Source organism: Pogona vitticeps, chromosome 1 (genome assembly GCF_051106095.1).
Source record: "Pogona vitticeps strain Pit_001003342236 chromosome 1, PviZW2.1, whole genome shotgun sequence".
In the NCBI taxonomy this organism is placed as follows: domain Eukaryota; kingdom Metazoa; phylum Chordata; class Lepidosauria; order Squamata; family Agamidae; genus Pogona; species Pogona vitticeps.
Window position 1 is genome coordinate 38,400,106 of NC_135783.1, and position 24,401 is coordinate 38,424,506.

General features: G+C 37.2%; 1 protein-coding gene across 17 annotated transcripts in view; it reads right to left on the reverse strand.

Moving 5' to 3' along the window:
* CDC42BPA (CDC42 binding protein kinase alpha) overlaps positions 1-24,401 on the reverse strand; it is a 202,429-nt gene that overhangs the window by 73,731 nt on the left and 104,297 nt on the right. For 14 of the 17 annotated variants that reach the window (XR_013540370.1, XM_072991076.2, XM_072991056.2 and 11 more), the window contains exons 6-15: positions 23,887-23,980; positions 21,912-22,112; positions 19,982-20,230; positions 19,054-19,133; positions 16,952-17,118; positions 14,441-14,563; positions 7,460-7,593; positions 4,251-4,493; positions 2,450-2,560; positions 1,698-1,945 (exon numbers count right to left, since the gene is read on the reverse strand). Coding sequence is in view for 16 of the 17 variants with exons in the window: in XM_072991076.2 (XP_072847177.2) it covers positions 1,698-1,945; positions 2,450-2,560; positions 4,251-4,493; positions 7,460-7,593; positions 14,441-14,563; positions 16,952-17,118; positions 19,054-19,133; positions 19,982-20,230; positions 21,912-22,112; positions 23,887-23,980 (1,650 nt within the window). In the remaining variant the exon portion in view is untranslated. The remainder of the gene's footprint in view (positions 1-1,697; positions 1,946-2,449; positions 2,561-4,250; positions 4,494-7,459; positions 7,594-14,440; positions 14,564-16,951; positions 17,119-19,053; positions 19,134-19,981; positions 20,231-21,911; positions 22,113-23,886; positions 23,981-24,401) is intronic. The other 3 variants (XM_078383006.1, XM_078383008.1, XM_072991030.2) reach the window with 1 other exon arrangement.

Below are 24,401 nucleotides of genomic sequence, written 5' to 3' on the forward strand. Positions count from 1 at the left end.
TCATTTCTCCTTATCAGTTTATTATAAGGTTTTTGGCGAGTCTCAGGAGATCAAGCACAAGCAGTAATTTTGTCTGTGTTGTCACACGCCCCCCATCATTATTAACTTTGTTTTTGCCATATTAATAATATTTAGGGACTAAAACTATCATTTACTCAGGCAGTACCATATGTATACTTTTGCCCTTCTGAACAGTATGAATTATAACTCCAAGAGAACTGGAATCTATTTTCAAGATTTAATAAATCCAACTTAAACACTTAAAATAGATACGGGCACATGCATAAACATGATACAATTAACCTGGGTTTTATTGGTCAATACCACTTCAGTGCCCTGTGTCATTTCTTTTGTCATGAGGCAGAGAAAAACAAACCAGTCTGTTAGAAAAGATAAAAACGGTTTGTGTCTATCGTAGATTAATGACAGATGTTGTCACTGGATGAAGCTTCGAACAGAACAACCTCAAGGCATCTTGTGCTAGCAGAAACTATAAACAACACTTCAACTCTAATGTATCACCTGTTCACATCAAAGGCAAACAAGCAACCTGGCAGAAGGAGTGACTACAAAGCATACCAACACATAGACCAAAGATATTAGAAGTAAATTCCCCCACAGCAAAGTAGACAATTCAGAAGAGAAAAGGGCAACAAATGATACAAGCTGTTTAATGCCGTTCCTTGTTCCAACTTTTATGTATTTCTTGGTTTGGGACAAAAATTAAGTGCTTTTCACCTTTCTCAACTCTATCCATTTTTTTCTTGAGAAAAGCATACACTCTGTAGACCAAAAAGTAGTTCTACTTTCCTACATTTCTCTTATATGAATATCTTATCTAACATTGTAAAATAGTCTCTAGTGGGTTATTATTTTCTGACATGGGTGGAACAATAGGTGGAAAGGGCAGACAAGAGTTTTAAACTGTTCCATTGAAAATGTGTACAGTACATGTAATAAAGCAAGGCATATCTCAGCGTGCCCTCTCCCATTACCTTTGAGAAATCTGAGCTCAGACAAAGAAAAAGCAACAAAAACCTCACAACATCTACACAGATGCATTTTGCTAATGTTTACTGCTAGAACTGCTCCCATTTCTGTGTACACAGTAAATGTATGATTGAATTCTATCATCAGCAGCAATCCCTGAGGTTTGCTCAGAATATTTTGGCCAGCAGAAAAAGAAACAGTTGACCTCTGCCAATTCTATTCTAACACAGCATTGCTCTCCCAACTCAGTGTTCTCAAGAGGCCTGCAGCTCTTTAGAGGAGATCTGGAGTGGCACAGAAGACTGCAAGCTGAGGGAGAAGTAAGTAAAGACAGCTGCCTTGTCACTTTTGAAAGCAGGATTTCTAGATTGAACAGAAGCCTCTTACAGACTAAATCCTTCTTTTTGATAGGGGCAGACTGTGGATCTGATATACTGTATAATGTTATGGGACATAAGGTACATTCAATGGCGTTTTTGGATAGTGCATCACAGTAAGGATGAAGAACTGTTCAACTTCTTCCTAATATTAGAATTGGGTAAATTCACTGTATGCATACTAAAATACTTGAAATCTTATCTACAGTCATTTTATTTGATTTGTAACTGTGGTGTTTCTTTTACTATAGTCTTGCAGAGAAATATATGAACAGTGGGTCGTACATATAAACAGGTAAGCCAGTGGCCAAATAACTCAGTTGTGCTTACCTTTCACGTCTTGTTTTTTCTAACTTGTCTTTCAAGATTAGGATCTCTTTTTTGAGAGCAAGTTGTTGACTCTCTGCATCACGCAGTTCTTTCTTCAGATTTTTTATTTCATTGCAATGCATTACTTCTCGTTTAGACAGTTCTTCTTCATAAAAAACATTCTTCTTTTCCAAGTCAGCTTTCAATTTAGTGATCTCTTGCTGATGTTCCGTGCTACTCACTCCAGGGGAGCGACCCATTTGTTTCTGCTGTAAAAAAGGGGGCACCTAAGAATTAGCTTTGATGAACTGCCTAACTATAAAAATGTGAGTTTAGGAATCCTCTCTCTCTCTCTCTCTCTCTCTCTCTGTGTGTGTGTGTGTGTGTGGAAGCACGGAATAATTTAGTATATATAAATTTTACTCTTTCAAAAATCAGTGTCAAGGTAAAGTAAAAGCAGGGCCCAATGTGCTACATGGCACCAAGACACAGATTAATTAAAGATAGCATGAGCTCTTACATAGCTACATGGATTAGAATTGTGCCAGGTGCACTAAAAGCACTGCAGTATACTTGATTCACTATAACTATATCTGGGAACCTCAGACAAATACCTTACTATATTACTATTGTGTGCCTGTACAGGGAAAAATTATGCTAAGGATAACAAGACACTAACTTGCATACCTCACTGCTGTAGGTGCTAGAGTAATTTTTAAAGCTCTAATAGGCAGTGCTTACATTTTCAAATGGCAAAATCAACAAACACTAACCTTTAGTCCTTCTAATTCATTTTCCAGCTGCTTAGAATACTGTTCACTTCGCTCACGCAACTTCCTGTCCTTAGATGCCTCTGCAGCTGCAGCTTCAGCATGTACTTCCAGCTACAATAATAATGTTTAAAATCATAACCAGCTTTTGAACACTAGTTTTCTTTAATACATCACACAAGAAAAAGGAATCATACAGTACCCTGTTCCTAACTGTTTGGGATACCTGAGTAGGCATAACAGCAATGTATCCAACATAATGGATGCTCCGCGCAGTGCAGAGCAGCCACCGCGGTAGCGCTTTGCCTGCCCACTCGGAACTGATGAGCGCAGGCTTTTGACAGAGAGGCGGGGGGGGAAGAGAGTCTGGGTGAAGAGCCTTTATTGGGCTGGCTCCCCCTATATCGGCCTCTTTCGTGGCATGGCAGCACGGAGAATGGAGGGCTGTTGGGTCCTCTGAGCAGTTTCGTGCTGCCTCATGGTGCTGCATCAGAGGCCTATGAGTTTGGGGTGTTGCGGGGCGCACCCCCGCAGTTTCACAGTCGTTTTGGGGTTGAGGCTGCTGAAGCCTCTTGGATGTTTAGTCCATACATATATAATAATTCTTTATTATGGTCACATACCAGCAAGATTATATATAAAAAAAACATACAGAACATACAGAAAAAAAACCTCCTTTATTTAGTATATAAAACCTTCTTTCAGGGTGATTGCACCATTTACTCTCTAGTTCTCATAGCAATCAACAAAAATTTAGACACAGGCTCCAGGATTTAGTGAAGGATTAATCAGACAGCAGTCATTTCCTCCCATCTAAGATACGGTATATAATTCCGTTTCTCGCAGGGCTCTCCCTTATGGGGATCAGTCCCTGCTGCTGGGGGACCATCTCCTACCAGCCACAGTGAAAAAAATATGGAGGCAAAAATACATAGACATTTTTGATTTGCTAAATAGGCCATTAGAGGAGAAGAAAGGGGACAAAGAGGAAGACAAGTGAGGGAAAAATTTAGGAGAAAGAAGCCTGAGAAGTGCTGGGCTAACTGGCTTCAGGGTTTTTTCATTTATGCTGGAATCACTGTGAAGGCGCAACCTTTGCATGCTTTTTTACTGATTCAATATATGGACTTGATTTACCGGGCCTACGTGGATTTCCCAGGGCATGTGTGGCTTCTCTATGATGAGGGGTTCTGTATGAGATTCACCCAGAAATGTGCTGGAATGTACATTACCACGGGTTATGGTTACAGTTGATGACCTCGTCTTGTCTCAATTTGGGTGACCACTTTGACAGCGGTCATTTGACACACAGTATGATTTTTTAAAAAACAGATCATTTTAGACTATTTCAAATATTTGCTATGAATATCTTACAGTCGCATATCTTCCTCTTGAATTTTTTCACATTCTCCCAGTTTGGGAACAACAACGTAATTTATTTTTGAGAAAAACTGATATATCATCATACTCTATAATCAGATTGTATGCCTTGTTCTCTATGCCTAGCCATAAAATGGTGATATCAGTGGTTTTTCCTATATTTTCTTTAACCACTTAACACACTGAAAAGCTCTTTTGTTTTTAATGTTTCAGCATTAATGGTCTTCCAATTTTAAAAATTTTCCAAACCTTAGAATGCCAGACTGAAAATACACAACACTTCTGATATACAAAGAATTACAAAGAAATGACAAAAAAGGTGAATTCTTCACTAATTACTACTACCTGCCAATTGAAAACACTGGGAAATACATTAAATTTTGAACAACTCTTTCCTGCCAGTAATTATTCGAAGGCAACTTACTTCCTTTTTCATTCTGTCTGTTCTGCGCAGCTCTTGCTTCAAATTTTCTATTTTTTGCATCACCACTTCCATCTCTTCTTCCTTATCTCTGACCTGACGGGTAAGTTTCTGTTTTTGTGAATGTAGGTCTGTAAGTCGCTCATTCATCTCAGAGAATTCCTGCATGGCCAGTTTCCGCTGACTGTGTGCATCTTTCAACTCTTTGGTTTGGGCCTTTAATCTTTCACTAGACTCAATTAGCTCCTGCAGTTAAAAAAAAAAGGACAGCATATCTTTAAGTTTTAGATGTCTACAATACAGGGAGTGCTCAAGTTCTCAATGGAACTAATGTTAACAAAAGTCAAAAGCCTCCCAAAACTGAAGCAAGAAATGCTGTGCAGAATCTAAGCCCTATGAGGAACAAACAGTTCAAGACATTTGTATGTTTATCCTGGAGAAGAGAAGAATAAAAGGCAATGTGATAGTCATCTTCAAGCTTATTTTCTGTAGCTCCAGAGGGTATTGCCTGAAATAATAGATTAAAGTTATGAGAAGGCAGATTTCGCTTAGATGTTAAAAAGAAATTTTTGATAGTGAAAATTGTTCAACAAAGGAAGGGACTGCTTTAGAGGATAGTTTCATCAGAGAATTTTAAACAGAAGTTAGATGGCCAACTCTCAGGCATGCTTTAGCTTTAGATTTTCTGCTTTGGCAGGAAAGTAGACTCAATTACTCTTGGAGCCCCTTCCAGCAATATATTTGTATTATTCTTTGGCTGTGAAATCAGTCACCAAACAGTCACATGAAGGATAGCCAGCTGTACAACTGCCTTGTGTATGTGACTTTTCCTAACAGTATTTTCATCTTCAACTTTTCTTATGTTTACTCTTATTCTTTAAATGTTATTGCTATTTTTTAATATTCTAATTTTTAAAAACATTTCTACATCATTTTGACTGATTTGTTTTTATTGACAAATCTGTGATTTTACAGATTCCCCTCCTCTTATATTTGTAAACAGCACTATGTGTTCTGGCAAGTTTGAACGGTCTTTAACATTTAAATAAAAAAAATGTCCAGAATTGTACTGGAAATAGCCACATACACTTCATACTGATGTTTGTTTAAGATTTGCATTAGTTGCTGAAGCTAAGTGACAAAATGTTGGGCATGTCTCAGCTGCAGGTCTGGTCATGCACTGGACTATGCAATCAGGACATGCTCTGACAAGTTGTACAGACACCAGTAGTACTCAGGCCTATAATTTAGTAAGTTTGCGTCAGCTTTGGCAAGCAGAGCCAGAAGATGCAATCAAATGACATCTGGAAGGCCATAAGCTGCCCATCTCTGTATTAATGAAATGAAAAATAAAGTACATTAGCTTCATCGTTGTCGTTTAGTCGTGTCCGACTCTTCGTGACCCCATGGACCAGAGCACGCCAGGCCCTCCTGTCTTCCACTGCCCCCCGGAGTTGTGTCAAATTCATTCTGGGAGCTTCGATGACACTGTCCAACCATCTCATCCTCTGTCGTCCCCTTCTCCTCTTGCCTTCACACTTTCCTAACATCTAGGTCTTTTCCAAGGAGTCTTCTCTTCTCATGAGATGGCCAAAGTATTGGAGCCTCAGCTTCAGGATCTGTCCTTCCAGTGAGCACTCAGGGTTGATTTCATTTAGAATTGATAGGTTAGTTCTCCTTGCAGTCCAGGGGACTCTCAAGACCCTCCTCCAACACCACAATTCAAAAGCATCAATTCTTCGGCGGTCAGCTTTCTTTATGGTCCAGCTCTCACTTCCATACATCACTACTGGAAAAACCATAACTATGCAGACTTTTGTTGGCAAGGTGATGTCTCTGCTTTTTAAGATGCTGTCAAGGTTTGTCATCGCTTTCCTCCCAAGAAGCAGGTGTCTTTTAATTTTGGGGCTGCTGTCTCCATCTGCAGTGATCATGGAGCCCAAGAAAGTAAAATCTGTCACTGCCTCCATATCTTCCCCTTCTATTTCCTAGGAGGAGATGAGACCAGTGGCTATGATCTTAGTTTTTTTGATGTTGAGTTTCAGACCGTTTTTTGCACTCTCCTCTTTCACCCTCATTACAAGGTTCCTTAATTCCTCCTCACTTTCTGCCATCAGAGTGGTATCATCCGCATATCTGAGGTTGTTGATATTTCTTCCGGCAATCTTAATTCCGGCTTGGGATTCCTCCAGTCCAGCCTTTCACATGATGTATTCTGCATATAAGTTGAATAAGCAGGGGGACAATATACAGCCTTGTCGTACTCCTTTCTCAATTTTGAACCAATCAGTTGTTCCATATCCAGTTCTAACTGTTGCTTCCTGTCCCACATATAGGTTTCTCAGGAGATAGATAAGGTGGTGAGGCACTCCCATTTCTTTAAGGACTTGCCATAGTTTCATACTATATGCCAAATCAAATATCATTGCTTCATGATTCAGGCAGACAAGTACAGTGCCATTTATTAACACACTTATTAACATCCACAATTTCTTGTGTTATCTTTCACCTGATAGCAAATACACTTTCAAGGAGCCCTCTATTCAGGATAAGCAAAACACTGTTCTCCTGAAACACTCATCTGAAATAAGTTGGTAACATCTCTCAATTTCTAGTCATATTTTACAAATATGCAAGGCAACTGTAGGTTAATTTAAAATGTCACTGACTGAAATCAGCTCCCTGTGTGCTCTGGGAATAATGTTATTCCCATTGCACAAAGAGAGCTGTGCAACAGGATTTCAGCTATTGTATTAGAATGTTGTGATGGCTTCTATTGGACTACATTTTTTATTAAAATTATTTCCCATATCAATGAATTTACGTCTTGTTTCTCCATCCATGGAATTCTCAATGACATATATATTCATACAATATCTCTAAGACACAAAATCCCTATTTTGGAGTTCATATTATTTTACTAAGTCTGGAACAGTTCTATGTTTTGCCATGTAATAACCATTCCAAATGGAGACCAAGAGATCCTCAATAAAGAGCAGTGACCCCATGGAACAGTTTAAAATGTGGAATTAGTACTATAAAACCAATCATTTTACAATGCTTGTGGTGGCAGGCTGATACATTTATATAATATAATCATGCTTTTCTGTATAACTGTATTAAAACCCTGTCAATCTCAGCTAAAACATTCTGCTTCTGAAAAGGACAGTGTTACTGTTTCTAAATAAAAGCACAAGTGAAATTCTCTTTACCTTATTAAGATCTTCCCTGTCTTGCTTTAGTGCTTTGATTTGCTTTTCAAAGGCCTTGATTTGTCTGGCAGCATCTTCTAACTCTTGTCTTGCAGAACTGGCTTCTTCAAGTTGCTGTTCCAATCGCCCAGAATCTATGAAAGAAAATCATAGCTAAAGTGATTGATAATCATTGGTAAAATATAACCATTAAAGCTCAGTGCTGTACAATAATGATCAGCCACTTAAGGCTAAATCAAACCTACTGAGGAGTATTTTTATAATTTTGTTAAACTTTTAAATCCATCATATTTCCTGTCTCCATACATTAGCCACCAATACACCAATATCTGCTGGATTGAAAATTTGCAGGAGGCAGAGCTACAAGAGCATCAGAATTTTATATGTCACCTGGCCATCTTTAAACTTAGTATTTAACAGTTTGCAACTACAGTATTAAATTATTCAAAGAGAAATGAAAAAGAATAGCAGAAGAAGAAATGCAGAAAGTTCAGACAGCCAATCCAAAATGTGGTGGCTAGATTGCTAACTAGTATTGCTTACTGGTAATATTTATCACTTCCAAAAATGATAGTTATGACCTTCAAAACTGTCAACAGTTTAAGCACCAGGGTACTTAAAGGGCTACATCTTCAGGTATAAGTAAGCTGGCATGATTATTAAGAGAGAGGCCCTTTTGAGACTCAGTCTTGCTGGAACCTATTTACAGTATTTACTGAAATTATTTATATGCCATATTTCTCTCCACAGGGCATCCAAGACAGCTTACAACCGATAAAACAACAGATTTTTAAAACACTATCTAAATATCATAATTTAAAACAATTAAACATATATTAAGAATAAAAATCAAGTTTAAGGGCAATTTAAAACATTTTAAAATTTGTAAGTTAAAAACAAGCACTCGAGATAATTTAATACTTAAAAGCCTGCCTGAAGAGGAAGCTTTATTATGAATTTTCTCTTTACTCAATTTTCAGTGTTTACAATGTTCTGATATATAAATACAACATGCAATGATGAAACATGCCAAATTATACCAGTTTTTACTTTATTTTATGATATAAAAACACAACATATAGCATAACATCTGTTTTCAGACACTGTGTTTTGATTGTAGGACACCATCTGCATTACAGTATAAGTAATGGTGTATGATTAACAAGTTAACTAGCAGAAGGTTCTGTATGATTTTGTGTTCAACCTCAATGAAAGAAAGGGTTTTCAATAAAACCAGCAAAAGCACTGTATTATTTCAAATTTGGCAGACAACATCTTGTTGATCATGTTCACATCAAATTCAGATGGCTTTAGTTATTTCTTATGTTAACACCATTTATGTTTGCTTGTCCTACTTGGTTTATTATTTCTGTAACTGCAGAAGGAACAAAGTTCTAAAAGCAGTTATTTCTTCAAACAAACTGTTAATCACTTGAAAAGCAAATAAAAAATAAAAAATACTTATAAAATATGCCAACTATGTATGTCACAGCTTTAGAGGCCTTACTGATACATAATGATAAGCCAAAGTTGTAGAGAATTCCATCTTTATCACTCAGAAGTGACATTCCAGTACACATTGCACAGACATTCCTGCTTCACTCCTTCTACTAGCTACAACAGCTAAACTGACCATAATCAGGAAGCAAAGGTTCAATATTATTTTTGAGCCTGAATCAGTTTGTTGCTTTCTTAACCAAAATTTTTTTTAAAAAAAAAAATCTGAAGCCAGGGTTTGTTACTGGTTTTGAATTCCTTATTTAGTTTGGAATCATAAGCCAAGAACACTTCTGGGTTAACACAAAGTTGGTTCCGAGGTAGTGCTAAACTTGTCTTCCACTCCGAAGAGCCAAGCAGAAGTCATTAGATAGCATGCATACTGGTAATGAATCCAGGATTGCCCCACTTTCTGGTTTATTGCAATATGCCAATGCAGTCACAATGTTATGAGAGCAAAACAATAGCCATAAATGAAAAAGTAAAAGGAAAAAAATAGCACACTGGCATTTCTTGGGCAAGCAGAAAAAATTAAAAACAACTACAACAAACAAAACCAGAACACATGGAGAAAATAATCTCATGTCAAAGTCAAGAAGATTCTTGCTTAAATTATCTTGATTCCAATAAGATTTTAGTTTACAACTCACTTTCTCTGGATGTATTCACCATTATAATCAGTTTTAAAGTTCTAAAATATCAGCAAGAATTCTACACACAACCTATACTTACAGTAGTGCACAAAATTTTCAACTATTATTTTTGAAAAGTTTAGACAATTTCAATGACAGCTATGTAGCTTAGTGCCAGGAATTATTAACTCTCCCGAAGTCTCCAGCACAAGGAATGTATACACTGTCAAAAGAGAGCCAAAATAAATCTCTATTTCACATGTGAACTACTTTGTTTGTCTGCTTAGTATTTTCCTTACATTTTTTCACTATATTAAAGATTCCTCTGTTTTCTCCTGTATAACTTAGATAATCAAATGTTATACCTTTGACCTCAAAAACTAAAACATATGCTGGGCTATCATTTCTTGGAATGCTGGAGAAAAACATAACAATTTATTAAGATCCTAGCTGAGCCATATATGACATATTGAAAGCTGTATTTTCATTAACAATATTCTTCAGCAACCATTTGACAAAGTCACAAAGATTAACATCCAAATCAACTTTCTATTGTCTAGTGATATACCACTTCCCATCCTGGGTACCTATTCCAGATTAGGAGTTGACATGTACATGTAAGCCATTGTAGATGCTATTTAACAATAGTGCTCAATCAGTACTACACCATACATGAGTTACTCTAAAAGAGCTTCGCACACTTAACAAGTGCCACAGAACACAGTGGAATTTACTTCTGAATAACTATGCACAGGCTCAAGCTGCCTATTAGGATTCCAAGAAGTCACTGTGCAATCCAAGATCTTGTTTCTGATCTTCACAAGCACATTATCAAAGTACAGATCTGGGAAATTTTAAATATCCTAGAATTAATTATTAACCTAGTAACACTAACGTCTTAATGGTGTCATCATGGTGGTGGGGGGAATGTAACACTATTCGCAACTGACTGGTTTGCCAGAATGTGAGATATTACTATGTAAGATCAGGGGAGAATTTTAATTTATCTTTAAATAAAAGATAAATGGGGAATCTCTTCACGTTTTGGAACACAACAACAGGAAAAAAAAGTATGCACCCACATGAACTGTTTTCACTTACCTAAATCTAACTTCTTTAACGTGTGTTTGTGTATACAACAGATATCTATACCAAACCTTTCTATTTGAATCTGTTTTTTAAATGTATTATATGATGTGATTATAACAATAAAGAAGGGAAAAAAGAAAAAAGAGAGAAAAGATAAGATGTGATTACTGTTTAGGTGAGATATTTCTTTTCTTTAGTGCATAGTTCAAGATGCAGAAGTATCAAAGGCCACACTTTTTTTAGGCAATGGGGACAGAGAAATGCAGAATAAATTTCTAATTTTGAAAGCATTTACTTTCCCTTGTTTCCATCCAAGACATACATATTAGTACAACAATCAATATCTGGGAGAAGTGGTTTCATTATCAATATTGCATCCTAATAAAATATGCCACTGATTTTGACTTTTTAAGCATGTACTGGTAAGTGCTTTTTCTAATACGAATATGCTACCCATAAATTTCATTTAATCTTTCAAATCTAGGTAAGTAATTAATTTTTTTAATCAGTCTGATTATACATTCTTCTACACATATACTATCAGAGTTAGAATACCAGAATTATTCAGCAGAGCAGCTGCTTTGAACAGCAAATACATTCCTATACAAAGCAGTCCCAGAAAAAAGTCATATTTTAATGACTTCTTTAAAAAGAAAGACTAAAAAAGGATGATTTCATTTTCCAGCTTACTTCCAGCCAAGGAGTCAACCCACAGATTCAATATAAGATGCTAAGAAAACTGCATTTAGTTGATTCATTGACAAATTTAAAAGCAGCAAGTACAGCGGTGCCTCGACTTATGACCATTTTGAGTCACGACCAGCTCCGGCCGCACAATTTTGCTTCTACTTGCGACCGGAGCTTCCACTTACGAACAGAAAAAGGCAGGGGAAAAAAGGCGGAAAATTCAAATTTATAACTGTAGGTGGCGATGAGGCTGCTTCTTTGTAGCTGTTTTGCCCCAGCAGTAAGAGAATGTGTGTCAGAGGAGGCTTTGGACTGCCTGGTAAGATAAGGTGCTGTTTTCTGCTTTTTAAAAAACTGTTCTGGGTGTTTTTGCAGTGTGGTTTTGAACTGGGGGGTTATGTTTTTGTGCTGTGATGGGTCTTGTGGGGTTTGTTTTTTTGGTTCCCCCCTCCCCATTTCCGTGGGTCTTGGGGGGTTTGGTTGCGTTTTGGGTTTTTCCTCCCCATTTCCAATGGGTCCTGCATGCTTGCCTTCCTTTTTCCTTTGTTTTCTTTGCATTTCTGACCTGCCCCCTTTGTTCCCTGTGTATTTCCAATCTGGTTCGTTTGTTTTCTGTGCATTTCCAATGGGTCTTGCACGCTTGATTGCTTTTCTTTCTTTTTTCCCCCTTTGGCCGGAAGAGATTAATCATGTTTCCAATGAGTCTTGCAGTGATTTTTTTTGATGATTTTTCCCCCTTCGGCTGGAACAGATTAATTGCATTTCAATGCATTCCTATGGGAAATGGTGCTTCGACTTACGACTATTTCGAGTTACGTCCATCTTCTGGAATGGATTATTGTCGTAAGTTGAGGCACCACTGTATGTATGGCTACAATCAGAATTATGAACACCAATGCATAATGTCTAAAATAGCAAGAGCAAATATGATGTAAAATTCCAAGGACAATAGCTGTTGCAAGAATGAGGGGGAAATAGCTTAACTTGACATGTGCAGATGTGAATAAATATCAAACTCCATTTTTATAGACTGGCAAGCACCCAATTTTTGCGCTACTCTGTGTTTACAAAGGTAATCAGAAAAATCTTTCTGGAATGTTTGAGTTCTGCTGGTGCTTACACAATGAAATACATTATGGAGCTGACAGGCACAGCTGGAAGAAGTACTACTATATGCCTGTGACTCAAGATAGACCCATTAAAACCCTTATAGAAGCAAATCCAAATCAAGCACAAGCCAAATCAGAATATTGCTGAGACAGCATGTTACAGAGATTACAAAGAATGTATTAACAATATTTTAAATACTTTAAGGTGTTACATAAATGAGAAGTATCTCATGACAGGGCACTCACAGCATGTGTGTGTTTCATGAATACACATGCTGATCAGAGAGGGGGAAAGAATAAAAGTGATATACCTTCATTATAATCCATAGATAAACACAAAACTCTAAGTTTGATGGAAAGTTTAGCCTGTACATGTCACAGTGAGGAATGATAAGCTGCTTGGAAGTGAAGTTATAGCTCCCATGTAACAGTGAAAAGTCTGTTGGTGTTTGTTTCCAGTGTGGCATAGCCTGACCCTATACAGAAATTCCACTTTTCAAGAAACTCCTCAGAGACTATTTTGCAGGCATAAGACAGGCGTATGAAGCACTTAACAGAAGTCCATAGCAAAGCAGAAAGGCATGAGGGGTCACACATGCAACCAAATAAGTAGTTGAGCAAAAGAGCTATAACCATAGGGGGTAGCAACTTAGAGCACACAGCCCTCTATGTAACAGTTATCAGCCCTTTCATTTATCACATAGGGAGGATGGGAGCTGCAATTAAACAATATCTGGAGATCAGACATACGCACTGCTGGCCTGTATAGGCAGAACTGGAGAAGTCAAAATGTATCATGGTATCAGTTACTGCAGAATCATTGCTCTTCATTGTAGAAGTTTTCAGTAAGGCCAAACTAACCTTTACTTCAGTGTGACATCATGAATCTTGAAATATAAAAAACAAATTGCAAGAATTTTAAAGAGACATGATGTAGTAGTAATGGGATATTTCAATTATCTTGATATCTCTTGGGAGGCCATTTCTACCAAATATGGTCATTCCAAGAAATTTCTGGCTTGCGTGGCTGATAATTTTCTCCTACAAAAAGTGGAGGAAGAAACCAGAGGATTAGCTATCCTGGACTTGATTTTGACTTGGTGGAAAAAGTGGCAGGAGGGGAAACTCAGAGAAAGTGACCAGGTTCTACTTGAGTTCTTGACTTCAAAGGAAACAAATCCAGAGTGTAGTCACATGTGTATGAAAGATTTAGGAAAGCCAATCTCAATAAACTCAGAATGATGATTAGGTCCCATGGCAGGAGATCCTAACAGGAAAAGCAATCCAAGATGGGATTTAAGTTTCTTAAAAAGGAAATTTTAAAAGCAGAACAATTTCAAGGAAAAAAAGGTGGAAGGCAGCAAAACAGACTGATGCAGCTCACAAAAACCTCAAGAGAGGACCTGAAAATAAAAAGGACACATACAGGAAGTGAAAGAAAGGCCAAGCTACAAAGGAAGAGTACAGACAAGTAGCAAAGAATTGGAGGGATGGCCTTAGGAAGGCAAAAGCTGAGAATGAGCTGAGGTATTTGATAATTTTGCTCCTTTCCAATGTTCCAATGTTCTCTCTAAACAATGTGGCTGATCAGCATTGTATAGGTGCTGTGCACCTATAGTTAGTGTTGCCACTCATTTTGTTTCAATTTATGGCCAGCACTTTGCACATGCAGGGAGGGGCTCCTGGTGGAAAATTAGAGAGAACTTTGCTCCTTCACCAGCTTTTGCTTATATTTTATAGAGAAATACTCCAGACTGCACATGGTATTCCAAATGAGATGACAATTACATAAAATTGAAGAACTGAACCAAACCTTACTCAAAAATGTATGAGATGATGAAATTAACAGTACTGTAGCCATTTATGCAGAAACAGACTACTCCTCAATTTCTCATGAAGATTAATGAAACATTAAAAACTGGGAACAGTACTAGTGAATACATAAAAACACTAAACAGCTAACTTACCAGACACCTGTTTTTTCAGCTTTTCATTTTCTTCTTTTAGGCTTTTAATTTCTAAATCTTTGCTAGCTGTTAATGGACCATCTACAGTTGAATAATGCATGGCCTGGATTGTTTGTGTAGATTCTTTTTAAAAAACAAAAGTGAACGAGAACAAACATGTGAGAGGCTGCATCTCCAAATCTTAAACCATGTATTTAACATATAGGCATCCTGGCATATTGAGACGTCTTCCTACACAGCATACTGCTCAAGAAAAGCCTGAGGCAGTCTCTTTGCTCTGCCGGTTGTCATAATCAATAAGCAAAGACAGATCTAAACAGTTTCCCCATATTCCAGACTATTGTAATTTCATTCTTATCTATGATAGTTTAAAAAAATTCATTGATCACTGACCAAGAAAACATGCATTGAGCTGTCCAGCTGTACTGATATTATAGCAACAAGAGGAAAGATATTAACAATATGAGACAGCTATACATGAAGTGGAAAGAGGTTTATTTGTCTTACCAAGAGACCCTGTTTATTTCAAATGTGCAAGACATGCATGACTTATAGACATTTAAATTATGGAGTATTAAATAAACCTTTCTGCAAGTTCCTATCACTTTACAACTAATCCTTGAAATCCTTGTCATTAACATCTGTGTCTTTTTCCATTTCCCCCCTTTTCTTGGTATCTTGCAAAGCTTGGCAGCAAGCCTTTCTTTTGTATGTTGTTGTTCTCTCTGTTCCAATCTCACTACTTCCTTTCAGGCCTTTTACTGTCAACTTGATGCAGCCTCTTTCATTGGTGATGCACATGATCTATTCTTTCTTCCTCTATAACAGCTACCTGATGCTTTTTCTAATATCTCTCCTGTGGATGTAACAATACCTTTTCCCCAAGGGAGAACATGATTAATAGATTATAATCCTAATTCCCCCTGAAAATCTGAACCAGAAGGGCTAGAGATCCTCAAGCCCTTCCCAGTTTGGGGATTTGGGGGATATGTAGGGAAGAGGACTGGAAGTAAACCTTTGTTTGTATGAACAGATGGCCACTAACATTAGATTCAACCATCCATTTCAAAGCTAGGCAAGGTTTGGAGGTCAGTTTCCCACCAGCTGGACTCACTAAGCACTAACCCTTCCCAACAAAACAAAACTGGTAGTAGTGAGAAGTCCAATTCAATTATTGCTTTCAAAAAGTCTTTAATTTCATTGGGAAAATAGGAGGTGGATGGGACTGCATAGGAGCCTTAAATCATAAAAAGGGCTCTGCTATAGTTGACACTCATCTACAGTCTAGACTAATCATTTATCCTATTATTGTATGTCCCTTTGTACTCCTTACATGTTTCTGTTTCTTCCCAGGCTCAGATAATATCAAGTTGTTACTTAAAAAAATCTTCATGTATTTCTACATAATCAGTTTCTTGTTGAAGTCCCACTTTATTTCCAACTGTTTTACATCTCTGAAATTTATTCTTTCCTTTCTTTTTTCAAACCTTTCTTTTTGTTTTAAATTGTACTTTCATTCAGTTTTAACTACTCTTCAGTTAGATCACTTTGCCCTAATCTTTTGCCAAATGGGATGCTTTTTCTTCTTCAGCTGCTTCAACTCTTTAAGGGACACACTTATGCATCCTTTTCTTTCTCTTCACAAAGTCTTGTTTATATGATACTCTGGCACAAAGATCATCATTAAATCCAGGAACAACTCCGGCAACCCTTACCTCCACCCATTTCCTTGGCTGTTCCATTGCACTGGAATGGCATCATTTGAATACTTCTATGCTACATTCTATAGCTCATTTTTAAACTATGCTTCAGAATACATCTATATTTATTTTCCTTCTATATCTCCTTCTGTTTTCCTTTTTGAACTCTTAAGCCATCATCTGAGCCTGGCCTACTTTTCTTTCTGCAGAATTCCTATTAATTTATATGCATTTTGGAAATGTTGCAACAAGATAAACAGTTCTCCAAAATTATTTTGATTAGCTTCCAATAGTCTTAAAATTTTCTCATTTCTTAGAAAACATAGTTTTTTTAAATTAAAAATGATTATTAACCCATGACTATGAAGTCATAACTCTCATGAGGTCTGTATTAAATACAGGATGCTTTCTTACAATGCCCAGAACTCTGTTCAGTTTTGGTATGCGTGGAAAAACAATCACATAGCAGTCTTTGCAATTTGCTGTATGTCTCTTATGCAGCTGACTGCATGGCCAGGAAACAGCCAAACAGCAAAATTGGTCATACCATTGAACAACTGACTTTCCTCGAGCACCTAACTCAACAGGATTCTGGCCAACATTTTTAATTTCAAGGCTTTTTAAAATGCAAGTTATACAAAATATGTGAACTGTCACAATAACAACAACAACAACAACAACAACAACAACAACAACAACAACAACAACAACAACTTTTTAACAATCCCAACTTCCACCACATTAAGAACTTTTCACAAAGCCATAAAGTAAATTTAACTTAAATGATCAAAGATCCTTTTTATAGGAATACCTTGGAGTTTTCTGCTAAGTTCAAGCTTTTCCTGCTCCAGGCGCCTTATACGCCTCTCATAAGCTTCTGTAGCTAAGGTATCCTCAAGTGTCCTCTGAACGCTGGCATCAAGGTCCATAGTACGTTGCCCAGCTGCAAATCTTAGGCTACTGCGGTCTGAAAGGATACTGAAAAGGTATTTTATCATTTTCAGAAACAAGAAAAGATCTAAAAAGAGTTGCCATAATTCAGAACGAACTTAATGGCACATAATTATTATTATCATTTTAACTTAGTCCTAACTCTAGCTGATCATATTAGGAAAACTAATAAAAAAGACAGCATTTGAAAAATTATTTAGAATTCTCATCACCCATGACCACTGCCATACTGATGAAAACTTTAATCTGAAACACGGGGAGAACACCAGGTTGGGGGGCATTAGTGTAGGTAATTATGGCCCCTGCTTGCCCTGTGTTAATGGACGACTTTCAGTTTCCTGATGAGGTGGACAGGACCCTTGGAGAGATAAAAGCAACCACATGTCTGCTGGACCCTTGCCCTTTCTGGCTTATAAAAGCTACCAGAAAGTGACCGGCTGAGTGGTGAATGTCTCCTTGCAACAGGGTAGGATTCCAGCATGCTTAAAGGAGGCAACAGTAAGACCATTATTGAAAAAGTCCTCCTTGCATCCCACAATACTGAATAATTACTGACTAGTCTCTAAGATTCAATTTTTCAGCAAGGTGCCAGGGCAAGGTATGGCTTCTTAGCTCCAGGGGTTCCTAAATGAGATGGATTATCTAGATCCATTTCAGTCTGGTTTTAGGCCTGGTTATGGGATGGAGACTGCTTTAGTCACCTGCACAGGAACTGGAAAGAGAGTGTGTCCAGTTCATGCTATCTCAAGGATCTACTCTCCCTGTATAAGCATGCACAGCTGTTAAGGTCATCAGGAGAGGGTTTTCTCCCAGTCCCACTGCCGTCAGAGGTACGTTTGATGGGAACACAGGAGAAGGCCTCCTCTCTTGCTGCTTCCCTCCCACAAGAAACTGGGCTGGCCCCATCTTTGCTGCCTTTCCGCAAGGAAAAGCTTTCCTCAGTCAAGCTTTCCTTGAGAGACTGGCTGCCTGAGTGTGGTTTTATAATGGATTGTTACACCTTATTGCTTAAATGTCATTTTGGTGTTGTTTTGCTTAACTGGTTTTTTTAGAACTTTTTTAGTATTTCTATACTTACTGTTCTTCACTTTAAATATTCTCTTTAAATTATGTAAGTCACCTTGGGTCCTTTTTAAGAAGAAAGGCTGGGTAAAATATATATATTAAATAAGTAAATAAAATAAAATAGGTACTGTCCTGCCCTACGTATCACCACAGATCACATGCTATCATCAATAGCATGGTGCTTTATAAAAGCAAATACATATTAAACCAATATCTTACAGTGCCACTGGATCATAATGAAGTACTGCTACTGAGCAGAAGAAATATATACCTTAAATCTTACTATATTTGAATTCTTAGATTTAGATTAGGTATTCTTCAGTCTCGAGAGACTATGGTAACATGGTCTGAATAAAGAACTTGGAACAGCGTCAGCCATTCTCACGACATGCCCAAGCCAACGTAGACCTCGCTATTTCCGTAATGTATATATGCTAAAAATTCCAGCTTGTTCTAGGACTACTCTATTTGGAACTTTGTCCTGCCAGGTGATACCAAAAATGCGTCGGAGACAACACATATGGAACGTGTTCAGCTTCCTCTCCTGCCATGCACAATAGGAACAGGAAACTGAAAGTAATCCGTGAATTTGCATTCATTCATAATTGAAAAAAATAGAAAAGAATAAAAATGAATTAAAATGTTTATATTTTACTGGGAAAGGAAAAAAAGATTAGGACCAACTTATACTGGAATATGCACTATAATAAAACTACAAATAAAATAAACTTACCAGGTGAAATTCAATGTTAATTCTTGCCACAGTAGACTTATTGAAATTAAAGAGAACTGAATTATCCCATGAATTTCAGTAGGCAGGATTGACATTGGACTTATCCCTCTTTCATCTACATGAATGCATCTAAATTCACGTGAAGAGTCAAAGTTTCTACTCACCAGCTACTTGTGTATGTGAATCCCACAAATGGCAGATGATGGCCAGAAAATGCAGTGTGTGTTGGTGGAGGCATTGTTTCCTGGGGAATAACAGAATAGACATGTTAATTAGATTTCACTATTTTGAAAAAAAAGTGGATGCCTCTGAATCTACTGAAGAGAAAATCAGCCACCTCAGCCCTTCTAAGATAAGTAGCAACTTGGCCTGGAATGTATATGAGTAACACTGCTTCCTCCCTTCTCTTGACTGGCACAATGCCACACTACCAATGAACTAGAAAGACCAGACAGTTAGTTGTCCCTTTAATATGATATCTTCTGGCCCAAAAGTCCCAGCATGAAGCCATTAAAAATATAGACCCATGCAAATAGAGGGTGCGTTTTGGATGGCCTGACAAAAACATTTATTTATTTATTTTATTTATTTATTTACAATATTTTTAGCCGCCCCATTGCCAGTGGCTTCTGGGCGTACAACATTAAATGTCCTTCCTCAACATCTGGACAAACAGGCTTGGGGGGGGGAAATGTGAATTTCTATTTCAAATTATCCTTTCAATTCAGTATAGTGATTTATATAATAAAAACATGATTTCAAAAATTATCTAAATTTTTAATATTTACCTTGGTTATAACATTATTCATCCTGTAAAAATCTCCAGAAAACTTATACAAATATTCAGAACATATATAGGTGCATTTTAAAAAACCTGAACATTTTCTATTTTAAATCTGTATTCCTAAGCCAGCTGAAACACTTTTATACCTCTTGTTCAGATTGTGTTCTATTCTATGTTTAGATTTTTAAAAATTTTGGTACACTGCCCTGAATCTTGTACAAAGGTGTGGCTTATTAATGTTACCTACCTATCTACCTATCTAGTTATAATAAACATTCTTGGATAAGTTGTTGTTATACACAACTTACAGAATTCTTCAAACAATCGTCATCTACATCAAAGTTTGATGTATCTGTTGGACTGCTGACTTCTGGGATATAAGGTGCTTCACAATTTCGAATGTTATCCCAGTCAATTCCTGAAAAAAATGGGTGGTTTTTGAAGTCTTCTATCCCATTTTGCCCAAGTCTATGTTCTCTGCTGCAGATGAGCCTTCTAATTAGATCCTTGGCATTTTCAGACACATCTGTCACTTGGGGAGGAAACTGGAACCTCTCCTTAGAAAAAAGTGAGAAGAAAATTAGGGCACACAATGAGAAATCACAGGTCAGTGATACATTTCTTTATGTTTGCAATAAGAAACAAAAACATTACACTTCTAATGTATACATGACAGCAAACCTTTACATATAGAAAAAAAGACTCACAGTATAATCCTCTACTTACTCCCATGGTGTTCAGTGGGGCTTACCTCCTAGCAAGAGCACAGAGAACTGCAGTTTCAATGGCCTATTGATTAGTTAAGTCAGCATAAGTGCAATGGCACTTGCCACTAGTGAATAAATTGATGCTTGTGTATGTACATCACTGTGCATTAACTCAAGCAACTGATGTGTGATGAAAGATACAGTTGGTGACTTGTTAACTACTAGCAGTTCACCCCTGCAATTTATGCCATTGCAGGTACATTGACATAACCTCTGGGTAGTGTGGGCAGCATATATATATAACCAATGAGTAAATGAGTACAATTTTCCCCAGTTATTTAGTTCGATTTCTTTATGAGAAAAGGTTGTAGTGGAAAAAGAGATGTCCATTTCCCTTCTACATCTCTCAGAATTCTATATACAATTTCGTCTGTCAGTCATACAACCACTTTATTACTTGAATTATTCACTCACTTTATAATTTGCTAATGTTGCCAAAATATAATCATGTACAATAATTATGGTATAGGCCTTTCATCATGTCTGACTATCTGATTATTTCATTTAATTTTATTCAAAGAACATTATAAGATCAACAGATACAGGATAAAACTTAATACAGTATTAACATCTGAACCAGTAGTGCCTAGCCTTTTTCAAGTCATGGCCCCCTTTTATAATAATAAAGTAATAATAATCTGCACCATGTTTGCATAAAAAGCCTTTTTTAATTGGGGTAAAGTCAACCTTTCTCAGAAAGTAGAGGCTTCTTTCCAAAGGGCCTGTTTCTCATAATATGCAAACACATTAACCTTAATACAGTGGTGCCTCGCTTAGTGACATTAATCCGTTCCAGGAAAAATGTTGCTAAGCGATTTAATCGCTAAGCGATTTTTAAAAGCCCATAGAAACACATTAAAACGTGTTTAATGCGTTCCTATGGGCTTAAAAACTTACCTTATGCGAAGATCCATAGGGGTGGCCATTTTCGGTGCTTCTAAAGCGAGGCAAAACAGCGGGGGGCCATTTTGTTTTTCCGGCGGCCATTTTGGAACTACTGATCAGCTGCGCAAAAAGGGTCGCTTTTCCATGATCGCTTCCCGCGATCATCGCAAAGCGATTTTTTCCCCATAGGGGCCATCGCTAAGTGATCGCTCTGGCAATGGCCAAAACCCCATCGCTAAGCGATTTCATCACTCAACGGAGCTATCGCTAAGCGAGGCAGCACTGTATTCCACTCTGAAAAGTCACGGAAGAAAATATTTAACAAGGGCTAACAACACATATAAAACAACCACAGATCCCCTAGAAAACACTTCCCAACCCCCTTGAAGGTCATGAGCCCCAGGTTAAGAAACACTAGAAAAATAAGTACTGAATTAGTTAAATACTGAATCCATAGCTAATTAAAGTGAATATATTCCATTAATAAAAGTATTCATGTTAAAAAGTAAACAAGAAAAAAGTAATGAGAACAACTGTTGGGGTTTTTTTGGGGGGGGAGTATTGCCTATGATTTACACACACTCACTTTATGGTTCATGATCTTTCCATAGGTCTCCACCAGGGACTCGGCATAAAAGGGTGTTTCTCCATAAAGCATTTCATACATGCAAACACCAAGGGACCACCAGTCACATTCAGGGCCATACTTCCCTTTCCCATCTTCCATAGCTTGCAAGATTTCTGGAGAAATATAATCTGGTGTTCCAACTGCTACTGAAGATTGAACCTGCAGGGATCGTGATTTTCATAAAAAATGGTCTATATTATGAGTGATATTTTTTATGCAAACGTGAGCACATACATTGATATTCAAATAGCGATGAGCATCACTAGATGATAATGCACAAGACAGATTTCAATTAAGCTATATTAATGTGACAAGAGTTCCTGACAAAACTCTTCCTGCTTATTAACAGCTACATTATTTATTAGCAGCATGTATTCTCTAGATCCCAATCCTACAAATGAAGGGGGAGGGTTTCACATTCTTATATAGATATGTTTTGTTTCCCTTGAGAGTGCCACAAATTGGTGGAGTTTTGCAATCTAGCAATCTAATGTGCGTCTTCTGTTGTTTTTGGATTTGATTTTTCCAATGATTTAAAAATATTTTAACAAGACTTTTGGTAGTAGAAAGCAGAGTGCAAAGTAGTAAGATATAGATATAAGAAAGAATATAGGGTGGGAAATTGGCATTTCATAGCGTTTAGATACAAAGGCCCACAAACATGCACAGGGCATACAAACAGGACATAAACGGTGTGGGTACTATATGTGTTTATCCAAGGCCTGTGAGAATGGGATATGTTATACAGAGGGAAATATACCGTCCTTCCTTTTAAAACTGAGTGGTACAAAATATTAGAGCATCCTTCTTCATAAGAGTATGTAAAAAGGGGATCCAGGTTGGTATAAAGGTCAGTGTATTCAACTAGAAATCAGGAACTCTAGAACTAGAAATCCCCACTTGTTCATGAAATTCAGTGGGCGAGTCACATGTTCTCAGCCTGATCTATCTCACAGAGCTGCATGGATAAAGCAGTGAGGAGGACAACAATAATCCATGGAATATGCTTGGTGGGAGGTGCACATGTGTGTGCTTGTATGTGTACGTGCAGTGATTGCTTCTCAGGGAAAACATAAAAAACACATTTGTACACATTAGACATGGTGGGGAGGGGAGTTTTTGTTTCATTTTCATTTGGAAGCTAGGAATCTTACAGGGCTTTAAAATTCTTCAGCTAGATGTCCCGCTATGTGGAGACAGCCTAACTGGACAAAAACAAGGAACGTGGTGACTTGTTTTTTTCCATCCCGATCACGCATGGTTTAAATGAACAAATTAACCAAGTGACAAAAAGGAAACAACAGTTTTCTTCTTCTTCTTCAATATTTGAATTGTTCACCTTAAGTCTCCTCTAATCCATTAAACTTCCAGTCATTTAGCCCAACCACTGTCACAAATATTTTCCCTGGTTCTATTAGTTAAAAAAAAATTCTGTCACTAAGAACCTGAGATGTATAGTGATGCGCAATAAGATGGTATAAATGCCCCTTCTCTCAGCACTTAAGATAACAGATTTGTGTAGTTACACTTTTGCAAATATATGGAATCGTTAGAGAAATAGGATTTTCAAAACTCTAGTGAGTGATTATTATGTGAGATGACAGATCAGAGGGGATCAGAGATGGCCTAAGTCAGTGGTTCTTAACCTTTGTTACTCGGATGCTTTTGAACTGCAACTCCCAGAAACCCCAGCCAGCACAGTTGGTGGTGAAGGCTTCTGGGAGTTGCAGTCCAAAACTCCCGAGTAACCCAAGGTTAAGAACCAGTGGCCTAAGTAAACCAATCTCATCAGTTAACATCCAAATACTTAAAATAAACTGCTTTCACACTGCTTTCACACTATCAACATAAGCGCTAACATGACAAGTTATAAACAGGAATGAGTTTTTCATTCTGAAAAATATAATTTAGTGTCATTTTTTTTCTAAATTACCGTTCCGTCTTCCATCAGTTTCAGACAAGAACCAAAATCTGCTAATCGAATATGTCCATTCATATCCATCAGGATGTTGTCTGGCTTGATATCCCTGTAAAGAAAATTCACTTAGATCATTTCATGCTTTTTCTAGTATCAAGGCAACTATAATAAAACATTTTGCATTTCAAATGGTGTAGGGTTATTATCTGGTTAAATATACTAGAGTGGTCCTTTTGGACCAGATAGGCGGGGTATAAATCAAATAAATAAATAAATAAATAAATAAGTAATTGTAGCCTGTATTCAAATAATATTAATTTTAATGTTCACTTTGATTATATTTGTGTTATTTCATGTTATTGCCACTGTTGTAAATGACCCAGAGTGACCAAATTGGTGGCATAGAAATCAAATAAATAAATAATATTGTCACCAATCACCCTCAGTGATCAATTAGTTCATTACAGATCTAACTCTGCAAAGATTTGATGAAAATAAAGCAACAGTCCTGAACTGTATTCTGCTATATG